Source organism: Vicugna pacos, chromosome 17, assembly GCF_048564905.1.
Source record: "Vicugna pacos chromosome 17, VicPac4, whole genome shotgun sequence".
In the NCBI taxonomy this organism is placed as follows: domain Eukaryota; kingdom Metazoa; phylum Chordata; class Mammalia; order Artiodactyla; family Camelidae; genus Vicugna; species Vicugna pacos.
The window spans coordinates 51,688,375-51,709,108 of NC_133003.1; the positions used below are offsets into that span (position 1 = coordinate 51,688,375).

The following is a 20,734-nucleotide window of genomic DNA, read 5'->3' on the forward strand; positions in this document are numbered from 1 at the left end:
CACAAAATGAAGGTTAGGGGTTTTTTGGTAAACATATACGCATAAAAATTTATATCATCTTTCAGTTAACACCCAAAAAACTTATGATATCAACTCAAAATAGTAAAGGAAGTTTTACTTCCTGAGAGTTTTTTATAAACAGAAAAAATGTTCTCAGTTTAGATCTTCCTAGAAAATGTCTAGGTCAATGCCAAGAGAAGTTTGGAAAGACTGAGGGCAGGCCAGCCCAGTATCTTTCTTGGAAGTAGAGGTGGATTTGGTTCCACAAAACTAGGCCTACTGGGAGTAATAAGATGAAAGAAATCCTTTAGGAATCACTGTACGTAAGAGTACTATTAAAATCTCTCAAAAAATCTAAAACTTCAGGCAGGTTAGAGGTGCCACAGGTTACAGGCAGAAAGGTGTGCTTTTGGAACTGCCTGTGTCTGAGGCTGCCTGGGGGTCGGCTGACGCGCTGAGGCCGAGCCAGGCCCCACGGGGAAGACTCGTGTGAAGGAGTAACAATGCCTGTCACGGGGTCTAGACAGGGGTCAGTAGACGCTGAACGTGTAGGTATTTTTCGTCCCGTCGGTGCAGGAGGACCTCCGAGGGAGGGCTGGAGCATGTATTCTGTTGACCATCACTCAGAGCTGCGCTTGCTTTCCAGGAGAAGCGGCTGCAATGCCTGGCCTTTAGCGGGGTGAGGGAGCGAGAGTGGCAGATGGAGTCTCTCATCCGCTACATCAAGGTGATCGGTGGCCCCCCAGGGAGGGAAGGCCTGTTAGTCGGCCTGAAGAACGGCCAGGTGAGCACTCCCTCTGCCTCCCATCAGCCTGATTATGTGCCTGCAGTCCCTGAGATGGGTTCCCCACCTCTCCCACCACCACTGGCATATTGGAGGGCAGCCCAGAGTTCTGTTTTATGAGGACAGCTTCAGGCCAGAGACGCAGTGGTCCCCAACTCTGAGCATACCGCGTTCTGGCAGAGTTGGTGCTGCAGACTCTGGGCAGCCTGCAGAATGGGTTAGTGGATTAAAGTTCACCCAGAAGGTGGGAGATTTGTTAGAGACGCAGTTTCAGTGTCCTGCTAGAGAGGGAGGCAGAGATCATTCTTTAGGTCAGGTCCCCACTAGAGCAATGGCTGGGCTAAGGCAGTGTGTTCTGGCTTGTGTCCCAGAGGGTGCTGGTCCTCAGACTATTACTAAATGTTTTAAGAAAAATGGGCCCTTTCCTCAAATAGATGTGGAAAATCTAGGTTACAGAAAGTTTAAACAGATTTGTGTATGTGTGTGTGTTCTTTGCTCAAAATAAGAAAAGTTCTAAGTGGGTTACATGGAAATTTGAAAGTGAAAATATAACTGTGTTAGCCTGTGAGCCAAGCTGTCTAGCAGGTGGCTGTGGCTGAGGCTTGTCAGTCCTTTCCTGGGGATGGAAGTCATGGTGTAGATTAGCAGAGGCCACAGCCTAGTAACACCACATGTGGAAGGAAAGCTAGCTTCTTTCCCACAGTCAGCTGTCACTTCCAGTGCCAGGCCAGAGAGCATGGACTTTGTGGGCAGGTGGACTTGGGGTCATGTTCGACCTTAGCTACTCAGTAGCTGTGTGACCCTGGGCAGGTCACTTCACCTCTCTGAGGCTTAGGTTTTACAAGTGAGGATAATCCCACGTGTTTCACAGGGTTGCCAGAATGGTCACTAACTGATAGCTGTCTTCATCTTCATCATCGTCTTGCTGTGGTCACACCAGATGTCTTGTTAGTGTTTACAGTAGCCTCTTCCTATGTGAGTTTGTGACTCAGATCTCTCTAGATGGTGTCTCCTAACTCTGCAGTTTGGGTAATGTTAACAAATCCCCGGTCAGGCAGACACTCGAGTGAGCTGGTCGTGTCCTGGGGCCTGCTGTGACTTTGGTGACCTCAGATGGACTGCAGTCTGGTCTCCCAAGGGTAACCGCCTCTCTTTCTTCTGATGAGTCCTGTTCTCTGCACGGAGCCTCTGGTGAAGTTAGTGGGAGTTGCTGTTCCAGAACACATGTTCTGACAGCCTGGTGGTGTTCCAAGGTCTTGTTGCCATGGTGACTCACACTTTTTCTCTGACATTTTGCCAGATCCTGAAGATCTTTGTGGACAACCTCTTTGCCATTGTCCTGCTGAAGCAGGCCACAGCCGTGCGCTGCTTGGACTTGAGCGCCTCCCGCAACAAGCTGGCTGTGGTGGACGAGAACGACACGTGCCTGGTGTATGACATCCACACCAAGGAGCTGCTGTTCCAGGTGAAGTCCCAGGGTGCTCCGGGCCTGTCCTTGGGTTAGAGACCCTCCCCTAGCTTCCCAGTCCCTGCGGGAGGGTCTCACGCTCTGGCTCCCAGGTGGTTCTCTGGGAGGAGCAGCGAGGTGCAGGGTTTGGGGGCGGAGCAAAAGCGCGGAGTCCAAGAGGCCTGGCGCAGCACCCCCCCTCAATGAGCTGCCAGGGCTGGGCCAGCCTCGTGAACTTCGGTTTCTTCACAGGAAAGATTGGCAAGTTACACTTTTCTTGTGAGGTTCCTGTGAGCAGTAAATGAATAATAACAAATCTCAGTGGGGCGCGGGTGGGCTCTCAGTACGTGGGTTAATATGAAAATGATTCTTTTGGAAAAGTCTGCTTCTCACCGGAGGCCAGCCTGTATCCGTGAGTACCCTGAGACGCAGTAAGGACACAGGACCGGTTGTGTCCCCTGAAAGAAGGGAAGGGATGGGACCCCTTCCTCTCCTTACTTCACAGGGGTGCTGTCAGAGCCAGCGAGACATGGGTTGTTGGGGGTAGGCATTGCTTGCACACCATTTGGTTCTGTGGCTGGAGGAAGGTGTCACCGGAGGAGAGGGCCCGAAGGCTCCATACCCGGCGCCCGGCCGGCTTCCTGCCGGACTCAGCGCTGCTCTTTGCCTCCTTAGGGCTTTGTAAGTGGTTAGGGCCTGAAGTGAGTTCCCCGCAAGGCTGAACCCTGCCCTCGACTGGCCTCCTTGGCCACTACAGGCTTCCCTCTGTGATGGGCAGTCAGAGGTCCCTTTATCAGGGCCCCTCCCCGTCTCCACAGCAGAACCAGCGCGGCAGAGGGGTGCTGCCTTAGTCACTTGGAAGGGGACACCTGCTTACCACTAGCCCAAGGTGATTCCCTTGATAGCAACCTGCCCGCATCCCTGGGGGGCAGAATGATGTAGAGAAAAAAGAGCACAGGCTTTGCCTTCAGACAGACGCGGCTCTAGTCCTGCCTTCATCACTTACTGCGTCATCTTAAGCAAGTCAGTGAGCCTCTCTGAGCCTCAATTTCCCCTTAACTCTGAAGTGCAACTAGTCTTTGCCTCCTCGCAGAATTGTTCCAGGGCTAAACGAGATACCATAGTGCCTAGCTCAGTGCCCGGCAACAAAATAGGGCTCCCAGTGTCGTATCTCTTCTGCCCAGACTCAACACTCACCCCTGGAGGGAGGTTAGCAAGCCCCAGGTGTGACTCTGTGTCTGAGCCTTGAACCTTGTAGGAGTGGAAGTGGGTGTGCCCTGCCCAGTCCCCCACCCCCCACCCCAGGGTTCTGCAGGAGGCTGGGGAGGGTGGTTCTCCGAGCGTGCCTGGAGGCATGGCACTCCCAGCTATCTTCCCCTCCTTTCCGCTGCCCTGGCCCCCTGCGAACAAAAACAGCTATACTGGTTTTTTTCTCATTTTCTTAAAGTAGTCCATGTCACTGTGTACGATTCAGGCCATGTAAAAGATGTAGGCAGAAAGGTATAAACAGCTGCTGGTCCCTGGGGCTCCAGAGCTGAGCAGAAAACTTTGAGAGGAGGTGGCGGGAGGGGGTGCCTCCCAGGGTAACTATGATTTTGCATGTGTGGATTGTAAATACAGAGACAATATATTAGTTTTTATTTTTAAAAATAACTGACTTTTCTTTTTCTTATTTTTATAATAAGATGGTCCTGACCAAAAGAAAATTTCAGGCAAACAAAAAGTTATGTGCAGTTCCACCTGCCCCCAAAACAATCACTGTTAATTCTTTGGAATATATCCCTTTAAACCTTCTATGCTTAGCTGTGCTTACTCATTCTTTGATAGAACTAGACCCCACTTTGCTGAGTTTCTCACTGACTGTGTAATGATTAATATTTGGGGATAATAATTTTTTTTCAAAAGTAATGCTTGCTTATTAAAAAAATCCAACACACGGTGCAGAGAGGAACTTACCTGTGTCCTGTCCGTGACTTCTGATCCCCTGCTCCCCCTTTCTCTCCATCCCACTGTTAGGAACTTAGTGTGGTTTGGGCTTTGGAAAGAGCACCGAACCGAGTGTAGGAATGGTGCCAGAGCCTGGGCTGTCACAGGCCCCTCACATCCCTGTCCCTCAGGAGCCGAACGCCAACAGTGTGGCCTGGAACACCCAGTGTGAGGACATGCTCTGCTTCTCGGGAGGAGGCTACCTCAACATCAAGGCCAGCACCTTCCCGGTGCACCAGCAGAAGCTGCAGGGCTTCGTGGTCGGCTACAATGGCTCCAAGATCTTCTGCCTCCACGTCTTCTCCATGTCGGCCGTGGAGGTGCCGCAGGTAACCTGGGCGGTGACCACAGCTCTCAGCGGTCGGGGACGAGACCAGACAGCCAGGCTCCCCGCTGGTGCTTGGAGTGGGTGGCAAGGAGAGAGGGAAGAGAGATGAGAGTGGCCGCCATGATGTCATAGGAGGCACTCTGGACTTGAACCTGCACCCTGTCTCCACCCTTTGCGACCTGTGTGTCTTTGGGCAAATAGCTAAACCTCACTGAGGCTCCGTTCCTTTCTGATCCTCCTTTCCTGTTAGGGAGGGGAGGGATCTGCAAGGTCGTCTGTCAGCAGAGTGTGTGTCACTGAGAGCCAAGCGTGGGGCAGAGGGGAGCAAGCCGGCCGAGTGGGGCGCCCAGCAGGTCATGGGCCCGGGTGCGGGGGTGATGCTTGTGTGTGAAAGAGAATATGGGCAGACTTAGTGTGGGAGCCGAGGTCTGCAAGCCAAAAAAGGGAGCAGGGGGCCGTCTGTACACGCCCTCAAACCAGGAGGAGACAGAATGGGTAGGGAGCTGGAGTCTGGAGCCACAGAGTGGAGGAGGGCAGAAACACAGTCTGCAGGACAGAGATTGACAGTCCGAGTCGCGGCTGACCTTATTCTGGCTGCTCCCTGAGTGAATTGCGCCTGCTGTAGAGCTGTCACAGCCTAGGGACAAGTGCCAAGGAGAGTGTGGCACTCAGAATCCCATGCTTGAGAGAGACTCACTCTTAAATGCTGTGGAATGAATGCATCCACCAGACTTTTGTATAGGCACATGTAATATGTGCATTAATATACAATTATGAGTATATGGTCTTTTGGTAAACATTTTTAAACGAAAGTGCAACCATACTATAAATATTGTTTTGTGACTTGTCTGTGAGTATTGCTCCCATAGGTGAAACCTCAGATTTACTGTACTGTACTTTACTGAATGTGGATTATAAATAAGAGAGACTTTTAGTCACCTTCCATCTCTTAGGTACCCTACTATTTACACATCGCAGACCCACCACTTTTTATGAATTATGGGCCATCAACTAGCAATCTGGCTTTTTTCACTCAGCAATCTACTGGAGATATGGCTCCACATTAGTGAATCTGTCTCGGTAGCATTTTATAGTACCGAGGTGATTGTAGATTCACGTGTAACTGTAAGAAATCACACAGAGACCCTCTGTACAACTTGTCCAGTATTCCCCCCTGGTAACAGTTTGCAAAACTGCAGTACAGATTTATCACCTGTGCAGGTGGGTGCTACCACCGCCACCAGCCCTCCACATCCCTGGTGTTGGGTTGCCCTTTTATTGTAACCACAACCCCTTTTCCTGCTCCCCGCCATTGTTTTTAATGACTGCTTTTTGTCCTTGTCACATGGATGTTCCACAGCTCAACCAGTACCTATTGTTGGATAGTTATGCTGTTTACAGCTTTTTTGCTCTTGTAGATAGTGGACATCTTTCTAGCTAAGTCACTTATCCCAGTTTAGCTCCTTGGAATAAATTTTTAGAAGTGATTGCTGGGTCAAAGTTCAAGTCCATATGAAAGACTAATAGAGGAGTCTCTAGATTGCCCTTCCACTAGGCTGGGCTCCATCAGTCTGCGCCCCTCCCCCCCCCCGACACCTGGCCTTCCCTCGCTCTCCCGGCCTCGGCTTCTTGTAAAGGGTGGGGCTGGGGTCCACTTGGTCATCTAAGCTGGGGACACCCGTGTTACTTATTGCTGCAGGGGTTATTAGTGCCTGACACAGAGCAGTTATGGGAGTAGAATTCAGGTCTGAGGAAAAAGGAAAATAAAAAGCCAGAGAAAGAAGGGAGAGAGGTGTGTGGAAGCAGGGCAGGAGGAGGGGCAAGAACAGCCCCCGCTGGACTGTGTCCTTACTGTCTTCGTCCGCTCCCATCCTGAACCGGCACCTCATCATGCCAGACAGGCTGTGCTGATTGAAAGTTTTCCTCCAAGACCGCCATCCTGACCTCAAAGATAAACTCAGTTTGCTGGCCCCTGACTTTGGCCAGCTGAGAGGAGCTGGAGGGGCAGCCCGGGGCTCCCTTGCCAAGGCCTTTAGATTCAGAAGCCGGAGCCCACCCCCCCCCCCCACCGTGGCTGCACCAGGGTCATCCTGCTGATGCAGCAGGTCAGCATTGCCAAGGGTTAGGAAAGGCAGCCTCGAGACAAAGGCTGTTTATCCTTCGCCTCTGCCTCCAGCCATCCTGCGGTTTTGGCCTGGAGGGGAGGGAGAAAGCATCAGACCCACTCTGGGGATTTCTGGTTTCCTTTCGAAATTTACATCATCTTGTGCAAGAGTTGGTGAGTCAGGGCAGCCAAGTAAGGCGGCAAGCCCTGCGCGGGCTCCTGAGGGCAGCGCTGACTTCATGCTTGGAATGCAGCAGTGGGATCAAGCAGCGCCCTGAGGGCATTTGTTCGGTTAGGATATTTTTAAAACCCCCGATCTACCCCCAATCCCCGTGCTCCTGCGCCAGCCCGAATGTTAACTGTTGGTTGCGCGCTGGATTCTGGGGCAACTGTCCGAGTTCCCGTCCTCCTGGGGCATCACCCTGGGGAGCAGCCACACAGTTGAGGGAAGGAGCGCTGGCCCTGGTGCCTCCGCCAGCTGTGACCTTGAGCAGCTCCCTGTGCTCTGTGGGCCTCACTTTTTTGTGCAATGGGTTAAATGTATCCATCTTTCAGGTTTTCTCTAGTCCGATTCCTCAATCTTAAAATAGCAAAAACATTACCAAACAGAACTAAACTGGAGCAAAGGACGCTCGCTAGGAGAGTTTAGAAGGAAAGCCCGTGCGTGGGGAGTTTAAAAGCTTCCATGAGGTGGTGACACCTAATCTGAGCCCCGAAAGAGCTGGCAAGACAGACAGGAGCAGTGAGTGTGTTTCAGGCAGAGGGAGAGGCAGGGGTGGGAACAGGTCTGGGGAGCTGGGGGACAGAGGAGCTGGTGCAGGAAGGCGCATGGGGATGGAGTGTGCTCCCCTGGCCTGGCACCGTCCTGTTTTCAAAGCACTTCTCTGGTTTGCCGTGATCACCAGTGGGCTGGGTGGGGCATTGGAACAGAATTTAATCAGTTTACCCCAAATCACACAGCTCAGGTGTGGCTGAGCCAGGCCTGGCGTCTAGCTCAGCTGCTCCCCAGTTCACACGCTGCGGCCGCCTTGGAGGTGGAGGCGGCAGGGCAGGAAGGATGCGCATTCAGAAGCAATCCTGCCCCGTGCTGAAAAAGAACCAAGTTTCCTTTAAAGCTAAAAAATGGACAGGAAATTTCAAAGATAAAGGCCCCAAATGGAGAAAACAGCACTTCCAGCTCCACATTTGGGAACCATTAGCCCAAAGGTACTGGCTGATTGATCTCCTCAAGCCTGGGAATCTAGGAGAGGTGTCATTCCCTCTCCCACACTCACCAGCCAAAACAAGGGCAGGGCCTTTCGTAGTGAAGGACGCCCACCCAGCTCAGACTTGTTTTCATGTGTGCGTGAGTGCGCGCGCGCGCGCGCGCGCGCACACACACACACACACACGTCCCCCACCCAGGAGGCAGGGAGGAGCTCAGAACCTGGTCAGGTTGCCCTGGTCCAGCTCCAGGTCTTCCATGTGCCATTTCTATGTCCTTACAAGTCATTGCCCTCGGTCTCCAGGCTGTAGTCAGGGAGCAGTAATGCCTAGTGCACAGCCCTGTCGGGACTGACCCAGAAGCACTTTACAAAGTTAATTTTTTTTTTAAATGGAGGTACTGGGGACTGAACCCAGGATCTCTTGCATGCTAACCACGTGCTCTACCTCAGCTATACCTTCCCTGTAAACCTAAAGAGAGAAATTGTTAGGAACCGTGCACAGGTATCAGGGCGAGGCAGCCCTAACTGGATGGAGAGGTGGTAGGAAGGTTGCCAGTGCCAGGGAACTAGGAGAGGGTCACCTTTCTTGGGATAAGAAGGTTTCTCTCCCCTCTTCGTAAGAAGCCACCCCAGGCCCCTTCCTCACAGCAATGTTCATTCCTTCAGCAAACGTAGGCTGAGGGCCTGCTGACCCGGGTGAGTACAGCCCGCCGCCACCCTCAGGTTGTGTGCAGCCTTGGAGGGGACAGGCTTGTAATTAAAATACCACCCGAGGTCGAGACGGGGCTGAGGAACCCGTTCCCTTGATGGGTCAGTGAAGACTTTCCAGGAGAGGTGACATTTTAACAGGGCCTTTAAAGTCAAGTAGATGCTTTGCAGAGGGTGAGGAGGGGCAAAGGCATTCCAGGTAAGGGTGACATCTTGGGATAAGGCCATCCTGGCGGTGGGGGTGGAGGGGAGGGTGGGTGGAAGTTGGTGCTGCAGAGCACAAGGGTTCGAGGGTCTGGCTGTGGAAGGGGGAACAGAGCGGGAGGCGCCAAGGGTGGGCTGGTTGAGGCTGAGCTGTGGGGCCTCGATCGGAGGTCGCAGGAGTCGGTGCACACACCTGGAGTCCGGCTTCACGTGAACCTGACTGTTTCCATTGCTTCTTTCCTTTTGATGAAATCCTACAGTCTGCTCCGATGTACCAGTACCTGGACAGGAGGATGTTCCGAGAAGCCTACCAGATTGCTTGCTTGGGTGTGACAGACACAGACTGGCGTGAGCTGGCCATGGAAGCTTTAGAAGGATTGGAGTTTGAAACAGCAAAGAAGGTAGGCATCAGTTAGCATGAGCTGCATGGTCCTCAGTGGTCCCTTGAGGAAGCAGAAGGTGGTCCGAGTGATATACAGAGAGGCAGATGCAGGCTGTAGTGGGCTCTCGAGTTAGACTGACTTGGACTGGGATCCCAGCTCAGCCCCCTACCGACCTGTGAGCCTCAGCAGGAAACAGCCTTTCTGAGGTTGCTCATCTGTAAAATTCGGGTGATGACAGGCCCCATCCTCAGAGACGTTTAAGGATCTATGTGATAATGCCTGTAAAGCCTGACGCACAAGGGGGATCCGAGAGCTTCTAGCCATCAGTCTTACTAGCTCTCGCTCATGCCCGGCACCCAGCCAAACCCTGGCACGTCGTGGGCACTGAGTAAGTGGTAGCTTTTATTACTGGCATGAGCACTTAGTGCTGTGAGGCCATTTATTACACAGTGCTGTTTTTCTTGGCACTCTGCTAAGTACACTGGAAGAAATGGTCAAGTTCTCTGCTTCTGAAAGCAGTGTCTCTCCGCACATACCTTCCTGGCATGATTATTCATGGTGTCATTTCCTGGCTTAGTCTGTTAAAGCTACAGAAATGGCTGAAAACATCTGACCCCTTTCCACACATTAGAAAAAGGCCAGCTACGTCCCTGAGATGGGTTTTCATCGGGAACCTGAGATGGGGGAAAGGAGTGGCTTGCAAGCCCCTCTCCTGACTCCTCCCTCCCCTCTTTCCTTCCCACAGTCAGTTAGCCAGGTCCTCACTTTGCCCCATACTCCTGAGCCAGAGCCACGTGGTGCCCACCTGCCCCATGCCGGGCGAGACTTCTAGGCCTGAAAAGAGAGTGGACGGAGACCAGGCCAGGACTCAGCAGGCTGGTTGAGGACCAGCCCTGCCTGCACAGGCAGGATGACCCCGGCAAGCCGCTGCTCTTGGAGCCACTGTCCTCCCATTTCTGCAGCCAGACGGGGGAAACACCGGCTGCCCTGCCTATGTGATACAGTGTCATTAGGCTTAACCCTCGCGTTGCAAAAGGGATTCTAAAACTGTCAATGGTTGCACGAATGCCAGCCATTGTTAAAACAAGTAAAATTACCATTGTATCATAATTACCTCATTATATTTTTAGATCTGCTAAGTGCCAGAGAAGTGGTAATAGAGGAGAGCTTTAAGAAGTCAGGGGAGGGAGGAAGCAGCTCCATGGAGGGAACACCCTCTCCTGCCCCACCCAGAAGTGGTGCCAGGAGAGATGGAGACTGACAAAGGGCTCCTAGAATATGTTGTGTTTGTTTTTAGCCTGGAATGAAATTAAATGTCTTCCTTAGAGAGTGTCATCTGGTTACACCTGGGAACTAAACGTCGGTCTCATCTGCGCATCAGCCCCGCACTGCCTGGTGCGGTGCCGTAGACACGTTAGGTGCTCAGTGAACGTTTGGACAGAAACTATACTGGAATGACCCCTCACTTGTTTAGCACCCCTACCGCAGTGCTGGATCCCCCAAACACTCCCTGAGAGTAGAAATTATTGTTCTAAATCCACAAGATTTTAACCATGGACTAGAACTGATCATTTTGTCCAAATTCTGAATCCCCAGCTTTCTTCTGCTTTGCCAAGTCACCCAGGCACACACGGAGCGGTGGAGGGTGGTTCCTGGAGGTGGACCTGTGTGTCCGCTAGATGGCAGAGGAGAGCTGCTTAGCGGGCAGGCGGCGGCCTGAGCAGAACCACAGCTGTGGCCCTGTTCCCACACTTCCCTCTGCTTGAGGTTATCGCCAGGCCTTGTGACTCTGACCGCTCTGACCATCTGACCAGGGCAGCCCTGACTCTGCAGAGTGTCAGGGCTGAAGGAACTGGGAAACAGGTTTCTCACGGTGGCAAATCCTAAAATCCTAGCAGAGCAGAACTGGAAAGACCAAGGAGAGGGAGGGCCTCGCTAGCTTGCCCCTTTCCATAAGGAAGCGGTTAGCAGCCTGGAGGCGGGGAAGAAGTAGGTCCAGGACCCGCAGCCGGAGGGCTCAGAGCCAGGACTGAGACCTGCAATGCGCCTTCTGTCCTCTGCCATTTTGCCAGATGTAACAGGTTTCCCCTCATGTGGCCTTAAGGAAGCCCAGAGCTAGAAGATAGTTTGTAAGGCCTCCTGGTGGAACATAGGTTCTCTGAGCCACCCTCCACCTGCTCATGTGATGCCTGCCTGACCCTTTCAAGGGTCCCTCTTCAGGGACACTGTCAGGTTCCTACCTTGTGATGCTTCCGTCATCCCTCTTCCTGCCACTGCGCCTGCCCAGACGGTGGTGACCTGTGTTCTCCACGGCGCCCAGGTCATAACTGTCTGGCTCTTAGCTCAGGGAGATGTCATCATCTGTTTAACCTGCCTGCCTCCCCTTTTAGGACATGGGCCCCTGAATTAGGGAGAGGGACAAGGGCCAAGTCATATTCGTCTCTGGGTCCCCAGCCCCTGACTAGATGCCTGGCCCTGCGAGATGAAAAGATGAAGTCACGCCGTGGTCATCTGTGAGGCCGGAGCCAGAGGCCAGGTGACTGGCTCATTTCCCCAAGTCTTTTGAGTGTGGAGGATGCCATGCAGCTAACTAAGTAGGAGCAGCAAGTGGCCTGGGCTGTTCCCTGCACCTTAAATGCTAAGGCTCCTGGACCTGCTGCCCCCCAGGCATGTGGCAGCCCCTCTCGGATGGGATGATGGAGAGAAGCATGTCTGGGTAGAAACTCTGGCAGCAAAGCCTCGCGGGCAATCAGCCTGGCAGGTGGGGTCGCTCCTCTTAAACCCCTTGCGGAAGCCAAAAGCAGCAAGAGAGACTTAGCTGACACCAATCTGCCTGTGGGCAGCTACCTGGAAGTTTCTAGCAGACCATGGGTTAAAGTCTCTGGCTTTACTGCGAGTCCAAAGCGAGAGCTGCACTTTGAGGATTTACATAAGAGTGCCTTCCAGGGACTTGGAGTGATTCATTCTCCACCTCCCCATTCCTTCCAGAAACCATCCTTGTTCCCTCTCCGCTGTCCCCTCCCCCTCCCTCTGGGCGCCCTGAGTTTCTGCCGGTGAGCCTGGCTGTCCTCTCCATCCTCTTCCCCGAGGTGTGCGTGCATCTCTCCTCAGTCAGCGCACAGCCCACTCTCACTCCGACGTGCTGCCTCAGTGGGTCAGACCAGCCTGGTCCTCCCTTGTGCGCAGGGACCCCGCCAGGCGGGCCATCGCCGACTGCAGCATCCCAGTTTTCCTTACCCAGTCCCCAAGTCAGTGATGCTACCAGGCTTCTTTGCTGTTCTTCGTATGGACTAATCCCAGGGATACAGCCGTGCCTCCCCAGGTGGCAGAAGCCTCCCGCACACTCAGTGCTTAATCAGTGTGTGCTGCTCTCCCTCCTTCCTGGCTCACTTTCTGAAGCTTGACTTCCCACCCCTAGCCAGTCACCCACTTTTGAAGCCCAGAAGGCAGCTGATCTTGTTCTTTCCTTTCCTCCCCCAGGCCTTCACCAGAGTACAAGACCTCCGGTATTTGGAGCTCATCTACAGCATTGAGGTAAGAGGTGAAGTGCTCTTCTCCAGGAAAACACGGACGCGTGGTCAGAGGTTTGCGGGCAGCTCTCCTAGCAGGCGGGAGCCTTGAGGGCCCATGAACAGAGCCCATTGGTGTCTTGGCATCTGGGCCACAGCCTCACTCGGGGGCAGGGTGCCACGCTGAGGGAGCCAGCACATAGGAGCAGGGAGCAGTCTGTTGCTGGGTCTCTGGGTGAGGCAGGTGGGTCCTCTCTCTGAGCTTTGGTGTCTTGTCTATGAAATGGGACAAGACCTACCTCGCAGGGTTGCTGGGAGGGTTAAACAGGTTCTCAGTAACTGGATTCATCCTTGCCGTGGCTGTTAGCTAGCTGCCAGCCTCTAGAGCTCCAACAGCCTGCCGGTGCAGGAGGCATGTCCCAGATGCCTGTGGCCTGCTCCCACCCGCAGTGGTGGGACCTGGGGCTGGGGCGGGGCTCAGCTGGGCACCCGCAGAGCTCAGGGTCCTCTTTGCAGCCCGCCGCTCCTGGCTGTCAGCCACACCTAGAGGAGAGGGGTGCGGGCTAAAGAGGCTGGTTCTCCTGCCCCGTTTGCTGGGGGACAGTGGAGGGTATTCTGAATTCCTTTGTGTCTTCGTGCTGTCTGTCTGTACAGAGGTGTACACATTCCTGCCTCTGAATATATTTGTTGTGAGGCTGTGGGACTGTGAGATACGTTTGAATTCACATATGGAATCAGTGAGGAAATCAGCAAATGTCTCTTCAGTTCAGTTCAGCGTAGACACCTGTCGTGGGCCAAGCCGTGCGCCGAGCCCACCGGGCAGAGAGCTGAGCGGAAGCGAGGCCTGCAGGAGCCCGCAGCCCTCTTGGCCTAATAATAGTAGCTGTTTGTTGAGTTCCTGCTCTGGGCTGCCCACGTGATCCTTCCACACACGATGCTGAGTCCTCACAGCAGCTTAACGCGGCAGCTGCTGCTCTTACCTCTGTTTGATAAATAAGGAGACTGAGGCTCGGAAGGGCTGTTACATCCTCACGGCAGAAGGATCGGTTGGAGCTCAGAGGCTGTTCTGTTTTCCAGCGCCAGCTGTCCTTACCCTGGGCCCTGCTGCCCCGGCGCTGGCCCTCCACACCCACTCCCTCCCCCAGCACTGCCACCAGGAGTGGCTGAGTCTTCTGTTCTGTGCTGACCTGCCTGCTGAAGGCACAGTCCAGGGCCCTGTACCCGTGATGCCCAGAGCCGCTGACTGTCGGGGCTGCACTGTACACCAGCTGGCCTCCCTCTGGGGGTCTGGAGCCGTGGAACACAGTCGCCCCCTGTGCAGAAGAAACCCAGCCCTGTGAGGACCACTCTGGCCGTTGACCGTATCTTACTGAGATCATGTGCACTGCCTCTTCTGCTGAGCTGTGAGCCGGGTACAGGAATCTTGCGAGAACTGTCTCTGGAAAGAGCAGAGTGCCTTTGAGGGAGGATCGTGTTGTTTGCTCTGAGGCCTTGGTGGCTTGCTTCTAAGCATTCAGCATTGTTCCCGAGAACCAGGGTTCCTTGCTGGCTCCCTCGGGATGGGCGAGGTGCGACCATGCTGACAGCAGGAGGCTGAGTCTGTCCGAGTGGCTCCTACATAAGGAGTAGGCGGGGAACCTGGTACTCACCCGCTGAGATTCTGGGCCTGGAACGGTTTGGCCTAAGTCCCATGCCTAGTAAAACCTCTGTCTTTATCTCACTGTAAGATTTTAATTCATTTCCTACTATTAAGAGTCAGTTTATTTGGCTGATTAGCCGAAACTATGTGTAGTTTGGGGTTGGTTTTTTTGTTTTGTTTTGTTTTTAAAAATTATTTCTGTCAGTGGGGAAGCATGTCGCCTCCAGCTGTTAGAACTTTCACCAGCTTGTCTCGGAGTTTGATTCAGTGTCTCATCTTCCTCCACTGTGATGCACTTGCTAGAAAACAAGCAAAAGGGAACTGCTGGGGTTGAGGGATTGGGTGCTGTCAAGTGTTTACAAATGCTTGAGCTGTCGATTAATGACTGTTGCCTAACACAGGGGGGGCATGTGCCGGTTACTTCTCTTCGTCAGCGCTGCTGTGTGTCTGGGTGTGTGTGCGTGCGTGTGCACGCGCAGAGGTGTGTTGTTGGGGACCGTCACTAGTTCCGAAGGCAGTATTATGTGGCACAGAGAGCATCTGGAGTCAGACAGACTGAGTCCACATGCCAGCTCTGTGTGATCACGACCTGCCCTGCTTCCCAGTGCGACCCCGGGGAGAGGAGTACCGGCTGCCTCGCGGGTTCTCAGCACAAGGCATCGCTTGCCTTCTCTTTAGAGAAAGGCGCATAGTAAGGCTCATTATCCTATTTTGTTGTTCTTTTTCTTGGGAAGAAACCCTAAACTTGCTCCTTGTCCACCATTAACATGAGTCATAGCTCGGCCGAGCCAGACCTGGGGATTTGGGAGCTCGGGGGAGTGGGGGCCCCTCCGAGTGGGCAGGACGCAGCATCCTGGCTATGCAGTTGTTTCCTTGGAAGAATATACAAGGAAGCAGCCGTGAGGAATTTCCATTAAACAAACAAAAGTTTGCATCTCTTTTGATCTTCCTTCATCTGGAAAGAAAAAAAACCTGCTTTTGTCGTCAAGCGTTCCCACCAGAAAGCTTAGGTGAGAGATACAACAGCCCAGGAGCCAAGCACAGGTCCTGTAGGAAGGCCCAGGAGCTTAACTTGAAATAGCAGCATCTAACCTTTGAGGCTGCTTCCTGCTGGGGCTGTAGAGGCCGTTTCCTGTGCTTCTAATTTTTCCAGGAGAGGAAGAAGCGGGGAGAGACCAACAATGACCTGTTTCTGGCAGACGTGTTTTCCTACGAGGGGAAGTTCCACGAGGCTGCCAAACTGTACAAGAGGAGCGGGCACGAGAACCTAGCACTGGACATGTACTCGGACCTGCGCATGTTTGAGCACGCCAAGGTAGCCCGCAGCCCCTGCGATGCCCGGGCCGCCTACCCCGAGAGGTGGTGCTGCTGGGGAAGCAGTTGTGGCTTCTGGAAGGGGGTGGGCAAACTGTAAACAAAGGAGCCTTCAGTGGCTCCTGGTTAAAGCTGACCTAAAAGCGACACCAGAAGGGGCAGGGTGTGACAGTTCAGACCTTTGTCAGTGACCGAGCTGGGTGCGCTGTGCATCCTTACCAGCAGAGTCCCTTTGTTAAGTGTTCAAGTTTCCATCTCCCACAGATTCTCTCAGACCTTGGTAAGGAGCTGCTGAGAACCCGCGTTCTCAGACACGAGCTGGCCCCGCCATCGCCACGCAGGGCAGCGCGGTTCCCTCCAGCCAGGGTCTCCTAAGCACCCGCTCTGGCTGGAAGGGGACGTGTCCTCTTGGCATTTGCAGGGCCCTGTTAAGGTTAGTCCCCAACAGAGAGTGAGGGGGATCTTCCTGGAGCATCTCTTGATGGCTTGTGTGAGAATGAGTCCCCCTGGGATCCTAGACCGAGACTCTTGCAGTGTTGCCCAGCGAAGAGGAAGAGAGGGTCGGCGTGTGGAGCAGCCAGGCTCTTCCTTCCACTGGGGTGCCTTTGTCAGCCTGCCTCCCGGTAACGTCAGTGAGTCATCAGCCACCACCAATTCGCGGCTTTTAGTGGTAATTAACTAGCTCACAAGTTCAAGATGGAAAACCCTCCCCATTTTCCCTGCTTTTCTGTTCCTGAAAATGGCTGCCCTCTTTTATCGTCTACCTTCTGTGAGATCCAGATCACTGTGAGGTGGCCCAGGAGTTTCTGGTCATTAGTATTTGGCAGAGCACCCGGGCCCTGGCTGGCCTCTCCCCTGGTGGTTCCTTCACTCCATCCCACAAATCTGAGTGTTGCAGGTGTCCCCACTTGGCCCTCTTCAACTTCTGTACCCTCCCCCCAAAACACCCCCCCCACATACACCAGCACCCCCCCACACACACACACACAATGTAACAGTGCGTTCACACTGGGAACTCACACCTACCTAAGTCAGCACATCTCTTTCTGGGGCTAACACCACTTAAACTGAAGACAGCCTTGAGCTAAAGGATTGAATCCTTGGAGGTAGAATTTAGGCATTAGGAACAGCTGATTGTGGTTGTTCTTCAGAACCAACAGCCCTTCCTGGAACCTCTGAGAAGTCCCAGTGGGCAGCTGTGGCCAGGACCTCGCTGTGGTGTCCAGAGAGCCGGCTTGAGTCCTGGGCCTCCCAGTGGATGACCTAGGGAAGGCTGTTCACTTTGCTCAGCCTCCATTTCCTTCTCAGAGGGTAACCTGGCCTAGCTCAGCTCAGTTCTGAGACTTGCACCAAATAACGTATAAGGAAGCTCTTTACAAAGGCCAGGCTTTGGAAGTTTAGGAGAATGAGTGGAGCCAGGCCTGACCACAGAGTGGCTGGCCCTCAGACATCCCCGGCCAGCCCCACCCACCCTGCACTGAGGCCCCCCACTTTCACTGGGCTCCGTGGGCCTCCCACCCAGAAGGGCAGCCCTTTTCACAGTCCATCTGGTCTGCTTCTTCATGAAGGTAAATACACTGGGGGTTATTTTGGTTTCAGTTTTTGATCACAATTCAAGTAGTTTGGTTCCATCTCAGTTCCCCCTTCCTCTAACAGTCTGAATTTGAGAAAATGTGTGCATACACAGTATGGTAGGGGTGGGGACAGGGTAGGGAGATACAGTGCTTATTAACATGGCATGTTTTTGTTTACTTGAAAATTGCTTCCCAAGATTCAAACTGGTTTTCAGAAAATTTTGTAATTACATTCCCACGTACAAATAAATTGTATGCTTTCTGGATAAGTGACATGTTTATATGGTGATAAAGGGAATTATAATGCTCTTAACTCTTATGTAGTGTGTCCTTATCAAAATCACCGAGCATGAGAACCCTGTTTAGTCTCATTCATCACTCAGCACAGCCTCTTCTGTCCACCCCAGGACAGAGGCTTTGCCTTGGCCCCAGATAATGTGTAAATTAGCTTCATGGAATCTAAGAACCCTTGGAAGCCCAGTTTGTTGAGCCTTGAAGGAACTGTCTGGACTCAGCTTGCATGAGGCCAGAGCTCCTGGAGCTAGGCTGTATGCCAGAATGGCCTCCTCGCTGACCACCCAAATCTGTTGCTCTCGGCCTCTGACCCTTCTCCCCACAGACACCGAGGCCCCTGAGCACTCACTCTGAAGGACACTTCTGTTCTCTCAGGACGCTTGCTTTCTCCAGCCGCTAACCTCACTTAACCCGCCAGGTTAGCAGTTTCTGGCTTTCCATTGGCACGAAGGGTAGGCGGCGTAGCTGCCGAGAGCAGAGGCTGTGTCTGTAATGACCCAAACCAGGCACCTCCAGGTAGTCAGTGGCTGCCTTCCAAGCCCCTCCCTGTGAGACCTCGAGGAGCCCAAGGCCAGCGAGGTGTGCTGGTCTTTTATCCAATCTTCAGCATCAGGGCCATGGTGCTCCTTTCCTCTCCTTAAAAGAATCATTTTGTCTTAGCCCAATCTCGTCTGTTATTTTAGGGACTACACAATTATCCTGAAAGCAAATGGAAAAAAAAAAAAAAAGAAACGCTAATTGTTCAAGTGGGGTTTTAGCGTACATTGACTATACTTTTCTGACAAGTGAGTGCTAATCATGGGGAAAGGAGTGCTTTTCTATGCTTTGTGAGGTTGACAGAGCGCACCCTCTGCAGGGTACGTTGTTCTGAGAAAAACCGCTTCTTAGGAGTCAGGAGGTCTGGGCTCTGAGCACTCCCAATTTCCCTTTTCGAAAGCCCCACCTTTAAAATTGTCAGCACTTATCTATGGCCACCCCTACACGTATATTTTGGGTAGCTGTATCCCGAAAAGAGGTGGTGTCCTAAGTCTGTTTCTCACGCGTTCTAGGGCCGCCCAGGGAAACTGGGCACAACCCTTCAGAGGCCCCACCCCCAGGCCTCTCTCCCTTCTCGGGTTCTCTCCAAGTGCCCCGCCCCCTGCCTCAGACCCCCACCTCCACCCCCAGGCCCTGGTGGCCCCCGCCCCTGCAGACCCACTCTCCACACAGGCTCTGATACTGCCAGACTGAGAAGTAATCAACTGAAAACACTGCTCCTTATCTGCTCCAGGCAAACAGCTGGGGCACAGTCCACAGGACAAGGCCCTCAGTTCAGGCAGCAGAACGTGAAGAGTCAGAAAACAGATGCCAGGAATGCTTGCAGTGTGGCGGAGGCCGGGGCTCCCCTAGAACTCTGTAAACTGTCTTGTCTAAGTTCAGGGGACGAGGTACTCGGCCTCACTCTGAGGCCTGTGGTATCATCCTTACTCCCTGAATAAAGATTTTAGGTCTGAGTATTTGACACTGTGTGAAGTCACTGTATAGGAACAGTCATACGTACATCAAACTCTGTATGAGAGTGAGATGGAGTGCCCGATAATAAACCTTCCACACTGCAGGGCTTGTACGCAGAACTCCAGAGTCCGGAAAGCGTTGTTTAGCTGAAGAACAAATGTCCTTAGTGGGAAGGGCAGGGAACGCTGAGGGCCATAGTCCTTGACCCTGTGCGAGTCCCCCCGGAAGCACCCGTGGGGCCTGTGAGCCCTCCTCCCTGGCACCTGGGGCTGCCCTGCCAGCCCTGCGCCCGCTGCGGCCACAAGAACCCGGCCTCTCTCCTGCTTTCGGCCTCCTGACGCAACGCCGGCCGCAGGAAGTTCTCATCCAGAGTGTTTTTGTTTGTCGTGCTTCCTCAGGATTTCCTCGGATCTGGAGACCCCAGAGAAACAAAGATGCTGATCAGCAAGCAGGCTGACTGGGCTCGTAACATCAACGAGCCCAAGGCTGCCGTGGAGATGTACATGTCGGCGGGCGAGCACGGCAAGGCCATAGAGCTCAGTGGCGACCACGGCTGGGTTGACATGTAGGTCTTCAGTCCCTGCCCAAGGGGCGTTCAGCAGCATGTCGCGTCAGCTCTTCGTTTTGACTGACAAGGGAAAAATAGCATGTCTCTCAATATCTAACCCAAAGGTGACAGTGACTAGGTTTTGGGGAGACACAGAGATTGAATGAGGCGGTCGCTGCCTTTGGAAGCTCAGCGAGGCCCCAGGGAAAGGGTGGCGGGGGGAGAGGAGGGCACCTGGTCACTGGAGCGCCGTTCCTGAGCCCTCCCCACGAGCCAGCCACCGCAGTGCCTTGTAGGTCTTTGGTCCCCCACCAAGGCCCCAGCGTTGGCGTTCCCATGCCCACCTTCATGTGAAGCCGGGGTTCAAGGACCAGGTGACCGAGAGCTTCCAGCTGACCTCAGTGCCCACAGCCTGCATAATGGCGGGAACTAAAAAGAACGAGGAAAGCCCTCAGCGTGTCAGAGAAGGAGAGGCGAGTTCTCACTGGGAGGTAGTCTTTGCACGAAGGGCCTTCGCTGACTTTCAGGAGGTCGAGGTGGTGGGAAGGGGAGGACGTGCGGGCGGGTGAACAGACAACAGGCAGTAGGTGTAGAGTGGAGGGGACACTAGGGCGAGGGGGCAGGGAAGTGGCCGGTGCAGTTGGCCCGGGGAAGTGCGGCAGCTGAGGGAGTGGGAGGGGTGTGGGGGTGCTGAGCTGACGGGACCCAGTGGAAGGGGCAGCAGCTGAGCTCTGGGCCCGCTGGTCGGTCAGGCCACTTGTTAAGGCTTGCAGTGGGGCTGCCGGACAGGGGATGGCTTCGGTCTTAGGACTCTTAGTCCGAGGCCCTTCGAGGGGAAGGCTTTCTCCTCCCATAGTCAGGGAGAGTGGGCTTCGTGCTTACACACAACGTGTGTACGTGTGCATGCGCACACGTGTACATGCGTGCAGGCTGCCACAGCTGACAAAGGAGGAGAGGTGAGGGAGCGGCCCCTGGGGTTGGCTCAGTCTGAGGCCTGAAGGCTGCTGGTTGTTCTGGAAACCACACTGTGGTCCACAGGCAGCAGTGGCCCAGAATCTGGGAGGGAGGGAGCAGGTTGATGACCCACCATGAACCCCATTGTGTGGCTGGTGGGGTCCGTCACAAAGGGACCTCAGTGAGTGACCTACCACTCCATCTTTCTTTTGTCCAAGAATAAAGTTTCTTGCAGATAGAGGTGCAGATTTTGCCCTCCA

The 20,734-nt window shown here is 53.7% G+C and overlaps 1 protein-coding gene across 3 annotated transcripts in view; it reads left to right on the forward strand.

Moving 5' to 3' along the window:
- Positions 1-20,734, forward strand: part of IFT122 (intraflagellar transport 122) — a 63,364-nt gene that overhangs the window by 26,542 nt on the left and 16,088 nt on the right. For all 3 annotated transcript variants that reach the window (XR_012060805.1, XM_006206788.4, XM_006206789.4), the window contains 7 exons: positions 647-784; positions 2,085-2,249; positions 4,349-4,546; positions 9,027-9,167; positions 12,630-12,683; positions 15,451-15,612; positions 19,372-19,538. Coding sequence is in view for 2 of the 3 variants with exons in the window: in XM_006206788.4 (XP_006206850.1) it covers positions 647-784; positions 2,085-2,249; positions 4,349-4,546; positions 9,027-9,167; positions 12,630-12,683; positions 15,451-15,612; positions 19,372-19,538 (1,025 nt within the window). In the remaining variant the exon portion in view is untranslated. The remainder of the gene's footprint in view (positions 1-646; positions 785-2,084; positions 2,250-4,348; positions 4,547-9,026; positions 9,168-12,629; positions 12,684-15,450; positions 15,613-19,371; positions 19,539-20,734) is intronic.